The sequence below is a fragment of the Diceros bicornis genome, chromosome 5, assembly GCF_020826845.1.
Source record: "Diceros bicornis minor isolate mBicDic1 chromosome 5, mDicBic1.mat.cur, whole genome shotgun sequence".
NCBI lineage: Eukaryota > Metazoa > Chordata > Mammalia > Perissodactyla > Rhinocerotidae > Diceros > Diceros bicornis.
In genome coordinates, this window is record NC_080744.1 from 71,690,216 (window position 1) to 71,702,251 (window position 12,036).

The 12,036-nt window shown below is 46.1% G+C and overlaps 1 protein-coding gene across 1 annotated transcript in view; it reads left to right on the plus strand.

Annotated features, from left to right (window-relative positions):
• The window catches only part of MINAR1 (membrane integral NOTCH2 associated receptor 1), a 35,696-nt gene extending 24,456 nt beyond the window's left edge, over positions 1–11,240 (plus strand). The window contains exons 3-4 of the mRNA XM_058542210.1: positions 4,085–4,339; positions 9,235–11,240. Coding sequence (XP_058398193.1) covers positions 4,085–4,339; positions 9,235–9,432 — 453 coding nt within the window. The 3' untranslated portion in view covers positions 9,433–11,240. The remainder of the gene's footprint in view (positions 1–4,084; positions 4,340–9,234) is intronic.
• Positions 11,241–12,036: the final 796 nt, after the last annotated feature.

A 12,036-nucleotide genomic window follows, 5' to 3' on the forward strand; every position in this document is an offset into this window, starting at 1 on the left:
AATATAGTGTCTTTCTTTGCTTTTTAGACTTTTTTCCCCTACATGGTTGTATGTTCTGTTCTTTTCGTGGGAGCTTGCGTGTCTGGCGTCTTTACAGCCAACATCTCCCAGTCGGTTCTGGAGTGAGTGCATACACATATACTTGGACTCGTTCTTTTTCCCGTCCTCTGCAGTAAGGATGATTTGTTTTGGTGGAACTTGTGGCTACTCTTCTTCATTCTAATGGGTTATAATGAACTCTTTCTGGCCGAAGTGATGCAATTTCAATTTGTTGCTTGTTTCAGTTTCCTTCCCTGATTCTAAAGGTCAGTGGACAGACCATGAGGCCTCCTGAGATCTCAGAGGACCCAGCCACTAGAGAGAGGGAGTGAAGATGGTGTGCGCTGCAGACACTCAAAGCCAGAGCAAGAGGCTGGATTCCTCAGATCGTGCCAAGAAGGAAAAGCTTGGAAGACTGGGCTCTAAGACAGTTTTCAGGGTCAAAGTAGGGGAAAAGAGTAAATAAAAGAAGTGATTTTTTTCTGATCCCAAAGAACCCTCTGGTAACTGTGCCAGCCACTGCTCTGTCCTTCTGTAGTCACTTACAACATGTGGTGTTGGAGAGAAGCCGGAGTATAACACGTGCCGCTACTCCAACGAGATGCCCAGCTGTTGTCTCTCTCCTCTGGGCCCATTGTCATGTCTCTGCCAGGGTCTGCCAGGGTCTAGCCAGGTTTCTGGAGCCCTGGGTCTTAGATGGCATTGAGAAGTAGTCATTTAGAGGACCCGAATTATTAGGTGCTTCTATAGAAATATAAAGTTAAACTGAACTAGCCATGTTTCCAATCTGTAAAATGTCAAAGCCTTGTGAAACCAACAGGAGTAGCTGAAAGCTTGAGAAAGATCTGCTTGACATGCACAGTGCAAAGTTGCTAATATTTGGGATGAGCTGTCTTCTTCATTTTGTTGCTGTCTCTGACCCGATTTCTCCCTCCTGGTTTGTGGCTGTCACCACCTCTGGGCTGGCACTTCCCATGGTGATGACCAGCCCTGGCCCACCTTCTGAACTTCAGTCCCATATCTCAACCTGCTCCAGGCTGGTTCCTCTGGATGTCTACCCAAGTGTCAAAATCTACAGGTCCTGACTAGACTTTTCTATTCCTTCAAAGCCAGCGTGCCCTCTCACTGTGTCCATTCTGGTGTCACCATTCTAGCAATTCCCCAAACTGAGGAGGCCTCCCTGATCTTTGACTTTCCTTGTGGGCTTTCTCATATCCAGTTTAGCCACTAGACCCTGTGGGTTTATCTGGAGTGATGTTTCTTGTATCTCTGCCTCCCTTTCCATTTAAATCCACCTTCCGTCCCCCCAGTCCAGGCTCTTACCACATCCCGCCTGAGAGTTTTGGGCACATTTATAACTGGGCTCTTTCACTTGTCTTCTGCACCTTCCATCTTGTCTCATAGACTGCTGCTGCGTTCACCATCCTAAAACTTTACTTTGTGGGTGTGCAGTGCCTCCTATTTGCAACTGTTCCTTGGATCCCCTTTGCTCAGTGAAAAATTTCAAACTTCTCAGCCAGGCCTTTAAAGCCTGGGAATTTCACGTACTTCTCCCCAGCAGGAAGGCTCTAGTTTGCCCAGACTGGGCCCTCTCTACCTTGACGAGTCTACTTGTTTTTCCTCAAAAATGCCATGCTCGTTCATTCAGTCACTCATTCAGTTAATACTCATTGAGCATCTGTGATGGCCAGGCCCCATTCCACTGTCAAACCTTTCTTCATACGATTCCTCCATCAAGAATGTCTTGTCCACTTACTCTGTGCTGATCTAGATCCTGTGTTCCCCTCAAGGCCTCTGAATTCATAAACTTCTGAAAGCTTTCCAAGGGATTATTGCTGATCTCTGATCTCTGGCCTTTAGTCCTCTTTGTTCAGACATAGTAGATACAAACTTTTATTTTAAAAATATATTACTGGGACAGGCCCGGTGGCATAGCGGTTAAGTTTACACGCTCAGCTTCGGCGGCCTGGAGTTCTCAGGTTTGGATGCTGGACGTGGACCTGCTCACCGCTCATCAAGCCATGCTGAGGCGGTGTCCCACATAGAAGAGCTACAACTCTACAACTATGATACACAACTATGTACTGGGGCTTTGGGGAGAAAAAAGAAAAAGAGAAAGATCGGCAACAGATGTTAGCGCGGGGCCAATCTTCCTCAAATAAATAAATAAATAAAATATTAAAAATATATATGTTATGTATATATACTGACTGCCAAGTTAGAATGTAATGGTAGCAGCAGGGAGGCAGGCATGAGCAGCAGTTAAACTTTCTGTCTTTAAGAACAGGTTCAAATCCTGGTTATACCACTTACTGGCTGTGCAACACTGGGTCAGTCTCTCAACCTCTCTGACCTGGGTTTCCAGATCCATAGTGGGGATAATAATAGTTACAACCCTGGAATGTGCTTGAGAAGATGAAATGAGATAACGCACATGTGACACTGAGCATAGCGGTGGACACACAGTCAGCCCTCAATTGATTGTAATTATGACTGCAGTGGCTGCTGTTGCCATTGTTGTTGCCATCTGCCCGCTTCCCCCGCTCGGTGCGGGCCCAGCTTACAGTGGGAGCTCTATGAGTGTTGAGTAGCCATGATGAACAGAGTAGATAAATCAGTGAAGCCTCTTAGAAGATACTTGGCTTTGATGAGTTAAAAAGTAAGAGGGAACCTCATTTCCTTGTTTGGCAAAGTTTATCCTGCTTCCTCTGTGTCAGTGCCAGCTTGGTGGTTTGGAAGCACTAAATATCGTGCTATGTTTGGGTAAGAGGTTTCCCGATAGGTGGGCATGTGCTTCTGGTCCAGTCCACGTGTGGGATACACACACTCACACTCACATCTCATTTGCTCATCACATGCTCACACGTAAACTCTCCCTCTCGTGACACCCACCTCCTTCCCTTACTCGTCAACCCTCACCTCCACGCACATCCTGTCTTTCCTTTTCCTCTTTCTGTGACTCACATCCACAGCTCTCTGTGCTCTCTGTTTCATATGCATGACTTCATGTCATTGATATCCATCCCTTTGACAAATATGGATGGAGTGCCTTCTACTTGGTGGTAGATTTTGCTGGAATCAGGGATTAAAAGGGAACAGGACAGTGCCCTGCCCTCAAGGAGCTCACAGTCCAGTAGAGGAGACAGACAGGCAAACAGGCAGTCACAGGTCAGTGGGACAACACTGGCAGAGGGGTCTGCACGCAGTCCTCAGGAGTCACATAGACGGGCGCTGACCCAGCCTTGGTGGGTCAAGGAGTGCTTTTTGGAGGAAGTGACATCTATATGGAGATCTGAGAGCCTAAACTTAGAAAGTGTCGTAACCCAGTTATAACAGGGTTCACTGAGAGTAGAGCCCCCTGGTATGAAACTCAAAGACTGAGAACATAAGTGGTGTCCAGCTGTTTTGGGCCCCTTCCTACCTCCACACTCGTGCCCAGACTGTTCCCTTATCTTGAAGGCCACACAGATATCTCTGAAAATCACTAGGGGCTCCCAACATGTGCTTTCTGGCTTGGCTTCTTCCTTCCAGAGAAGCAGCATGACATCAGTGGTTTCAGCAAGCTCCTTGAGAGAAGGACCCATACCTTTTACTCCTCGGTACCAGGTACAAATTGATAAAAGAAAGAGATGGCAGTAATATGCAGTGATTAAGCAAAGATTCTCTGAAGCCAAATGATCAGGTTTAAATCCCAGCTCCACCCTTTAGCAACTGTGCACCCTGGGCTAAGTTACTGAGTCTTTCTGGGCTCCATTTCCTTACTTGCACAATGAGGAGTCATAATAATACTGATGATATGAGGATTAGATAAAATAATCTCTTCCTGGCACAGAAGTGGTAGCTCATATTCGTACTATTATCATCATAGGCTGTTCTTAGAGAATTCCCCCAGTACTGGTCTACTTTCTACTTGTCCGTAAATAACTGCATTTTTGCTAACTGGGTGTCTACAGAGCCTAGTGATGTCAAGCTCGTGGGCCCAATGCACTGTGAAATCCGATGGCATCTATGCTGCTTTTCTGGACTTCTCTGTGCCCCTCTGCAGGCAGACAGGCAGTACGACATCCCCCCGCAGCACCGACTGCCCAAGCAGCCCAAAGACGGCTTCCTGGTGGAGCAGGTGTTTAGCCCTCACCCCTATCCCACCTCCCTCAAGGCCCACATGAAGAACAACCCCCTGTACACGGACATGCGGCTGACCGAGCTGGCCGAGGTGAAGCGGGGCCAGCCTTCTTGGACCATTGAGGAGTATGCGCGGAACGCGGGTGACAAGGGCAAGCTGACAGCCCTGGACCTGCAGGTGAGCCTCTCGCTGCTCCGGGCAGGGGGAGCCCAGCCACGCCCTGGCAGATGCAAGAATGATCGCGGGTGGCTTAGACCAGCCTGCTCCCTCAACCTCAGCTCCCTGGGTCCCCACCATGGAATTCTGAACTTTAATAAATCATAGAGCAGAGATTTTTAACAAGGGGATTGCTGTTTTGCTTATTTGTAAACATCTAGCGGTGGGAATGCTTGATGGACTGATTCCCCTTGGCCATCCTATTTGCTAACGATGCATTTAAGACTCCGTACCAAGTGCAGATTCTCACATTTGCTCACAAGACCTGAGCCAAACTGTTTAATGAAATACAAGCTGATCTCTCCTTCCATGTGTAGCACGTGGGATAAGCATATTTGTGGGAGCCAAGCTATGGATTATGTTTCCATATGGAGCAGTCCCAGGTAAGAGCCATCCTCGACAGCTCTGTGAATGCAGTTGTGGCTGGAGGGCGTGTTTTTGTTCACCCACAGGCAGGGCTGGGTTGTGGTCACACTTTTATTTTGGTGGGCAGCTCCACCTGGTTCCATTCACACCACGTCTATTTGTCTCCACATCACCATGGGAGCACAGGAAGCACCCTGTCCCCATCTGTGGGTTTAGCTTTGTGGGCAGTGAGGTCATAGTCCCATAGTGCTGGTCACGTACAGGTCCCAGAATGACCCCGCCACTCAAAGGTCAGTTGGAGAGATGCCAGTGGGGGTTGGTATGGCAAGGCCCCCCTGAAATGGCCTCCCTCTAAGGCAGAGAGGGCTGTGAGAGGTGCAGTGTGTTGGAGAAAAAGGAACTTGGAATTCCAGCAGTGCTGCGTTCGAATCCAGGGCTGGCCCATTTGCTGTGTGATCTGGGACATTCACTTCACCTCCTTGAGCTTCGGTTCCCTCACCTGTTAAAGGGGCATAATAATATCTAACTTGCGGAGTCGTTGTGAGAAATGAAAATAATGTATTTAAAGTACTTGGCATTAAGTAGGCACTGAAAAGGCAGTTAGGGGCTGATTAAGTGATGCTGAAATCAGTCAGCTCGGCACGGTGCTTTTCACAGCAGGCTCTCAGGGCACGATGGGGCAGCCTTGAGGCAGGAAGTGCTAAGGCCATCTCTGGTTTACCAATGAGGAAATCGAGGCCCCGAGAAGCTCAGTAACTTGCCCCAGGTCAGACAAGTCTAAATTCATACTGGACTAACGGGCAATAAGTCTCATGTCCTTTCTCTTCTGTTGCCTCTCCACCTTTTCATTTCTCTGTTGATGAGTGTAGTGGAGCTTCATGTCACAAACATGACGGCAATGACATTTGTTTATATTGGACCCTAAATGACAGCAGTTATGGGAAGGGGCAGCTCTGGCCAGATCCTGAGAGTGAGGTTTGTGGCGGCAGCAGGACCATCCCCGAGAGAGTCCTCGCACCTCTTCCCTCCAGCATGTTATGTCCCTGTGTGTGCTGCATGCCACCTGTCCCTTTAGGCCACTTCCTCTCCTGTTACTGCCCTGTTGGCAAGCAGGCTGGGCAAGGATTTGGTTCTTCTGCAAGTGGGGCCCCCTGCAGCTGTGCCACCGGTGTCACACCACTATCCATGGGTATTAGGATACCACGAGCAGCAAGCGAGTCAGAAAGGACCCGGAGGTGTGAACAGCTCAACTAGTGGGATAATCAATATTTCACCAGTATCATGGGATGAACTTGAAAGGGTCAGATTAATTGAATGAGTCATAGATTGAGAAACATCTTTTTAAAGTTTGAGAGGAGGGTCTCGGAGATTTTGTCCCTACAGATACATGCAATTTTAATGTGCCAATGTTTATAGGCATAAAGACAAAATTATGAAAAATAAAAGCAGATCTTTGGATTAGAGAGCTTTAGGTGACATCCCTTACAAATGCAAAGGACAGTTTATCCAGTGGCACAAAATGTGAGGGAGCAGAGAGTTCAATAGCCTTGCGAGGGATTTTGCAGCAAAGCGAACCGGGCCTCAGGAGCTTGCTAAAGGCAGAGGCACCACCCTGTTAGTTTTGATCGCTTTGCAGAGACTCAGGTACTGTCTTAGGGCAGCTTCAGCCTCTGAACAATCTTCTTGGGGTCCCTTGGTGTCAAGAGGTAGATTCGCCGTCGACGGTGGCCACTTGAGGGTGTAGGCAGAGGTGCAAACCCTATTTCCGTTTCCAATGTTGGGCAGGCCTAATTGACAACTGAGAACACTCACCTGTGTCCCTTGAAACCTTGGTATTACCTCTCTGCTACTTGGTATCATTAGAGCTTGCAGTTATGGAAAAAACTAATTAAAAATAGTTTATTTCACAGGCTGAATCGCAGCCCATGAAGTATATGTACTTGTGAAAGGAAGCCAATTTCCCTCTGTCTGAGCTGGAGGGGAGAAGAGAAAATCTGATGTGTCATTTACACACTGTTTACCTCCTGGGCCAGCCATGGGAAGATTCAGAAGAGGAGGTGGTTGTTTCAACCTCCATAGCCACAGCCTGTCTTCAAGGTTCCAGGGCAGGGAGGGCTGGTACTTCAGCCTTCTGCCTGAACCCAACTCACTGCTGCATACCAGTCCCCCAACAAAATATGCCCATTTGGATCCATCTCTCCCTTCTAGAGTGCCCTTTAAATTGCTGAAGGGCTTTCATGCCTATGGGAGCAGACTGATCCCAAGTGCCCCTGGAGGGCAGAGTTTTGAGGAAGAGGAGGTTACAGCTCAAGCATAAGGACACGCGTTCTAACAGCCAGAGCTGGGCGGTAGCAGAACTGCTGTGGGCAGCTCAGGGAGACTGTGGGTCCCGGGACTCAGCAGAGGATGTTATAGTAGGAGTTTCTTGCAAAGGCTGTAGGGTTGGACAGAGCACCCTGCATTTCCAAGGCCTTTTCTGTTATTGAGAGTGTCCTTTTTCTCATGATGGGCATCCTAGATGGCCAGTACTGCCTTCTGCCCCTCCAGATAACATGAAAAATTTGACAATAGTCTTTAAACATTATGCTTCAGTGAGGAAGGGGACCTGAGAGAATTTTCAGCGATCTCTTAAGTCCCATACACTTTTCGTTATGCAATGTTGTATAGAATGTACTTGAACAGGGGTTGGCAAACTCTTTCTGTAAAGGGCTGGATAGTAACTACTTTAGGCCTTGCAGGCCTTACAGTCTCTGTCACAACTGCTCAACTCTGCTGTTGTCAACAGTAGCCACCAACAATTTGTAAATGACTGAGTGTGGCTATGTTCCAATAAAATGTTATTTTTGGGCACTGAGATTTGAATTTCATATAATTGTCACATATTGCGAACTATTACTCGTCTTTGATTTTTTTCAACCATTTAAAAATGTAGAAACAATTCTTAACTTGTAGGCTGTAAAAGGCACATGTTGTGCTGGATTTGGCCCACGGGCCGTAGTCTGCAGACCCCTGTTCTAGAAGACCATTAGTAACAGGAGAGCATTAAAGCAGCCAGAGGAGTTCACGGCCCCTGGGTGGTCAGTGAGCGCCCCAACAGGAAGCAGACGGCACAGTCAGAGAGTGTCACTGTGATGTGGGCAGGGTCTAGAGCCTCGAACAGGGAGAGGCTGCTGCCACCCTTGGATGTGAAGGCCAAGGGAAAGGAGCTGTTTCTGAAACCCACCAAGACCCCCAGGACTGGGAGCGGGTGATTGATAGAAACTAAACCTCTGCCGAACTGCAGCCCAGCAGGGAGGGAGCCGGGGGAGTAAACACCCCATCCCACTGACTGAACCCACCTGGGAGCCCCATAGATGTGTTTCTACAGGCCAGTCTCCTGGGGTCACAGAGCAAGGCGGAAAAGAGCAGAGAATGAGTCTAGAAGGACAGATGGAGGATGACTAGCATGGGTTAGAATCATCAACATTCCACCAATAACATGGTACGATTGAGTTTCGTTAAGTTTGTGGAGGGTTTGTTTTGTAATCCTGTGTGTGTGTGTGTGTGTGTGTATGTGATTTTTAATGTGCCTGTGTTTATGAGCATTAAGTAATCTGAGAAAATCTTCAAAATGGATATTTTGTTTGTGTTTCAAAGATTTAGGTGACCTCACTTGGAATTGCAATGTGTTGTTGCTTTTATGTGACACTTACATTATTAAATGCTTGCCATAAAGTGAGAACACTGCCTTTCTTTATGGAAATAGATTACAACCATCAATGGGGAATGGGATTCATGAGCAATGCAGGTTAAATATGATATTTCTCCTGCAGACAGTTCATTAATCTCAGGGAGACCGGGAGACAAATGTTGGTGGGGGCTCTTCCGTTGGGGACGCTGCACCTGGCATGGGGACGGTCTGCCACCGGTCTGTAGACCCTGACTTTGAGCAGTGGCCTGACCTGCTCAGACAAATGTTTGAAATTGAAATATTTTACGTTTTGTTTGAACTGCTTATCTGAGAGATGCCTTTGATTTTTCAGTAGAAGCTTTCCCAAGGAACTGGGAACTGAATCAGAATGATACAATAGTCTTGCTTCAAACAGCTCTGTTCTTCGGGACTGTTAGTGGAGAATATTTTTCAGACTTTCCCTGCTTCCCCTACGGCAGGGCCAGCCTGTTCTTGGTTGTATGCCCTTAAAGTTTAAAGTCTTGTTTGTCTCTGCCCTATTTTGCTTGCTCATAAATGGAGGAGTCATGGGGTTCCCTGTGTGAAAAACATGATGACATTTGCAGTACGGGAGGACAGGTGCAATCTCTGATGTGTGGGAGCCGGAGTCCTTGGTAGCCGGTCTCAGGCCAGGGCTGGTGGGCAGTGGTGGATGCCTCGGTCATCTCTAACCGCCAGCTGCAGACAATTCTTAGGTGCTTCAGGAGTGACGATTGTCAGAACATCTTGGACCTGGTTGCAAGTATTCGGTATATTTCTAACGTCTTCTCTTCACTTTTAGACGCAAGAATCTTTAAACCCAAACAACTTAGAATATTGGATGGAAGATATTTATACTCCAGGCTACGACTCATTGCTAAAACGTAAAGAAGCCGAGTTCAGACGAGCCAAGGTCTGCAAGATAGCTGCTCTGATTGCTGCTGCCGCGTGCACGGTCATCCTTGTCATCGTTGTGCCCATCTGCACGATGAAATCCTGAGCCGTGGGGGCGACGTTGCATACAGCTTGTGACTAGCAATGTCTTCCTCCATAGTTTAAAACTGCAGCAGTGTGGCAACAGTTGGCTGAAATAGAGATGAAATCATGGAGGCTTTTCTGCCAATGCTGAAGATGGTCTTCAGAAAGTATGCATTCTAGAAAGAAATCTACCTACCTATTAGCTTTGACTTAATTACATTCGGATGCATTTTTAGAAGTGCAATATCTTTTCTTACCAAAAGAATGTAATGGACTACCAGTAGATACAAATTGAATTCCAAGCAAAAAGAAAGAAAGAAACAAACGAAAAACGCAGGAAAATTAACTGGATTCTTTCCATTTTGATGCAGTTTCATGGCGGGGAATATGTCATACAGAAGATATTTAATACGTGCCTCTTTTGGGGGAAGCTAAGGGAGGTAGCAAAATGAGAAGGAAAAAGGAGAGGTTCTATTTTCCTTAATGTTCTTAGACTGTTGCAGGTGAATAATAGGTATGTATCCATAAAGGATGTTACTTCTCTGCTGACTTTTATCAAGGGCTACCGACTTGTCATTCTTGCCCTTCTGTCATCATTACGATCTTCATTGCAGATCTTCATGGACGCATTCTGGACCTTCTTCCTTGCGCCTAGGGTAGGAAGGAGCTGAACTGCCAAAGCAGGCATGGCATGAAGTGTGTTCTCTCTGCTGAATAGGCCAAGGTATTCCGGCCAGGAGACCTTCCTGTGTCCACCCCAAGATGTGGGAGAGCTGCTTGCTAATGGTGTAAGGTCAATATGTAAAAATCATGGCCGCCCCAAAGGATCTCCCGTTCTTGCTTTGGTGTGTGGCTTCACTCCTTGAGCTTCTATCTCCTGGTGGTACTGGCTGCTCTGCTTCTCACACATGAGTTGAAGAGTTTGGAACTTGTCCTTGTGCCTTGAAGAGCAGAGACAATGGCTAAACTTTGACATTCTAACCATTAACCATGGTTTCTGTGCACCCCTGATATCAGCCATCTCCAATGGCTTTAAAAACATTTTGAAAGCTTGTCAATAATAGGATAAAGGCACTGAGGTGTTCTCAGCTACTCTAACACCTACTCCAGAGTTTTGAATACTTGTCAGCAGTGCAAAAAATATTATCTATTTAACCATTTATCTATCTATCTATCTATCTATCTATCTATCTATCTATCTATATGTCTATCTAAATACCTGATTTTGGTTTATTGTCTTGTCTGTTAAATAACTTGAGAGTAAGGTTTCTCCAGTGTACAAGAAGCCGTTGTAATTTCATTAGAATTTGATCTCAGTTTCCACCTGTTGAATGGTGCTTTGACATAATTGTACAGAAAGAATCCTTTTCAGCATTTGATTCTAATGTCTTGTTACACGTTAAAGAAAAATGATTGACAGAAACTAGCTACCTTAATTCTTCTGAGAACAAGGTGGGATATAAATAAATGTTGGTAGTAAGAAGAATCACTCTGAGTGATATACTAAATTCCTGAAAGACAGGTTTGGGAAGCATCTCAGATTTTAAAGCAATAGGAGTCCAGCATCCATCCTAAACACTTCCAAATAGTGCTTAGCTTGCCGTGTCTAATTCTATTGTTCACCATAAGGGGTAGTCAGAACATTTCATGCTGTGAACAAATAAATGATGGATGCTTCCATCTGTAGTGAACTCTTATTTTTAGAGATCTTCATGTTATCTGTTTCTATTCTCATGTTTATGTATGGATTTTCAACTAGGTGACTGAAACTTCAGCCTTAGTAAGGAAAACTGAGGATTTATCATTGAAAATGAATATATATATATATATATATATATATATATATATATATTACCATCTATTGTCAGAATTTTAGTCTTTTGGTGCTCTGTTTTGAGTGTGGGCACATTCAATAAGGTTGTTTCTTTCACCCCAAAGGGATACTTGATTACCTTAATCTTGCCATCCCAACTCTCCTCCCAACCAGTATGGCTCTTATAACACATCCTAGTCCCACCACTCTCCCCTTTATTACAGATTAAGCCATGAGAATATCAGAGATAGGTAGTTCTCAATCTCTTGCTCTATGATTTGCAGAGAAGTGGAGAGGCACTTACCCAGGATAAGAAAAATCTTGTCAAATCCCAACCAGACTCCTCCATTTGCCAGGTAGGATGATGGGAGATGTACCAAATCACTACTGCCACTGCCCTTGGGTGAATCTATTCCTAATGGGCTCTTTTTCGGCCATGTGCCTAGCTACCCAGGGAAGGCGTGACTGTAAGCACCCCCCACCCCCCGCCTCCCCACGTGGAAGTGAAGGGACTCTGTAGAATTTTCTTCTACTGTTTTCATAACTGGGGAGGTAGTCAGAGAAATTTATTCTTGCTCTAAGTCCAGTGTAGCTTTAAAATTCAACTCAACATCATTGCCACCTAATGGAAACATCCAGACCTGGTAATACCCCTGAGAAACCAGACAGTGATGGCTCAAAGGCAAGTAGTTTCCTCTGGAAAGGGGTCATCCTCAGTCTGATAGTTCTGAGTCTGGTGTCCAGTTAAGGACCTTTGCCACAGCTTGAAGCTGATGGATGCTTGGAGTCTTGGGATCTAGAGAAAGTGAAGTT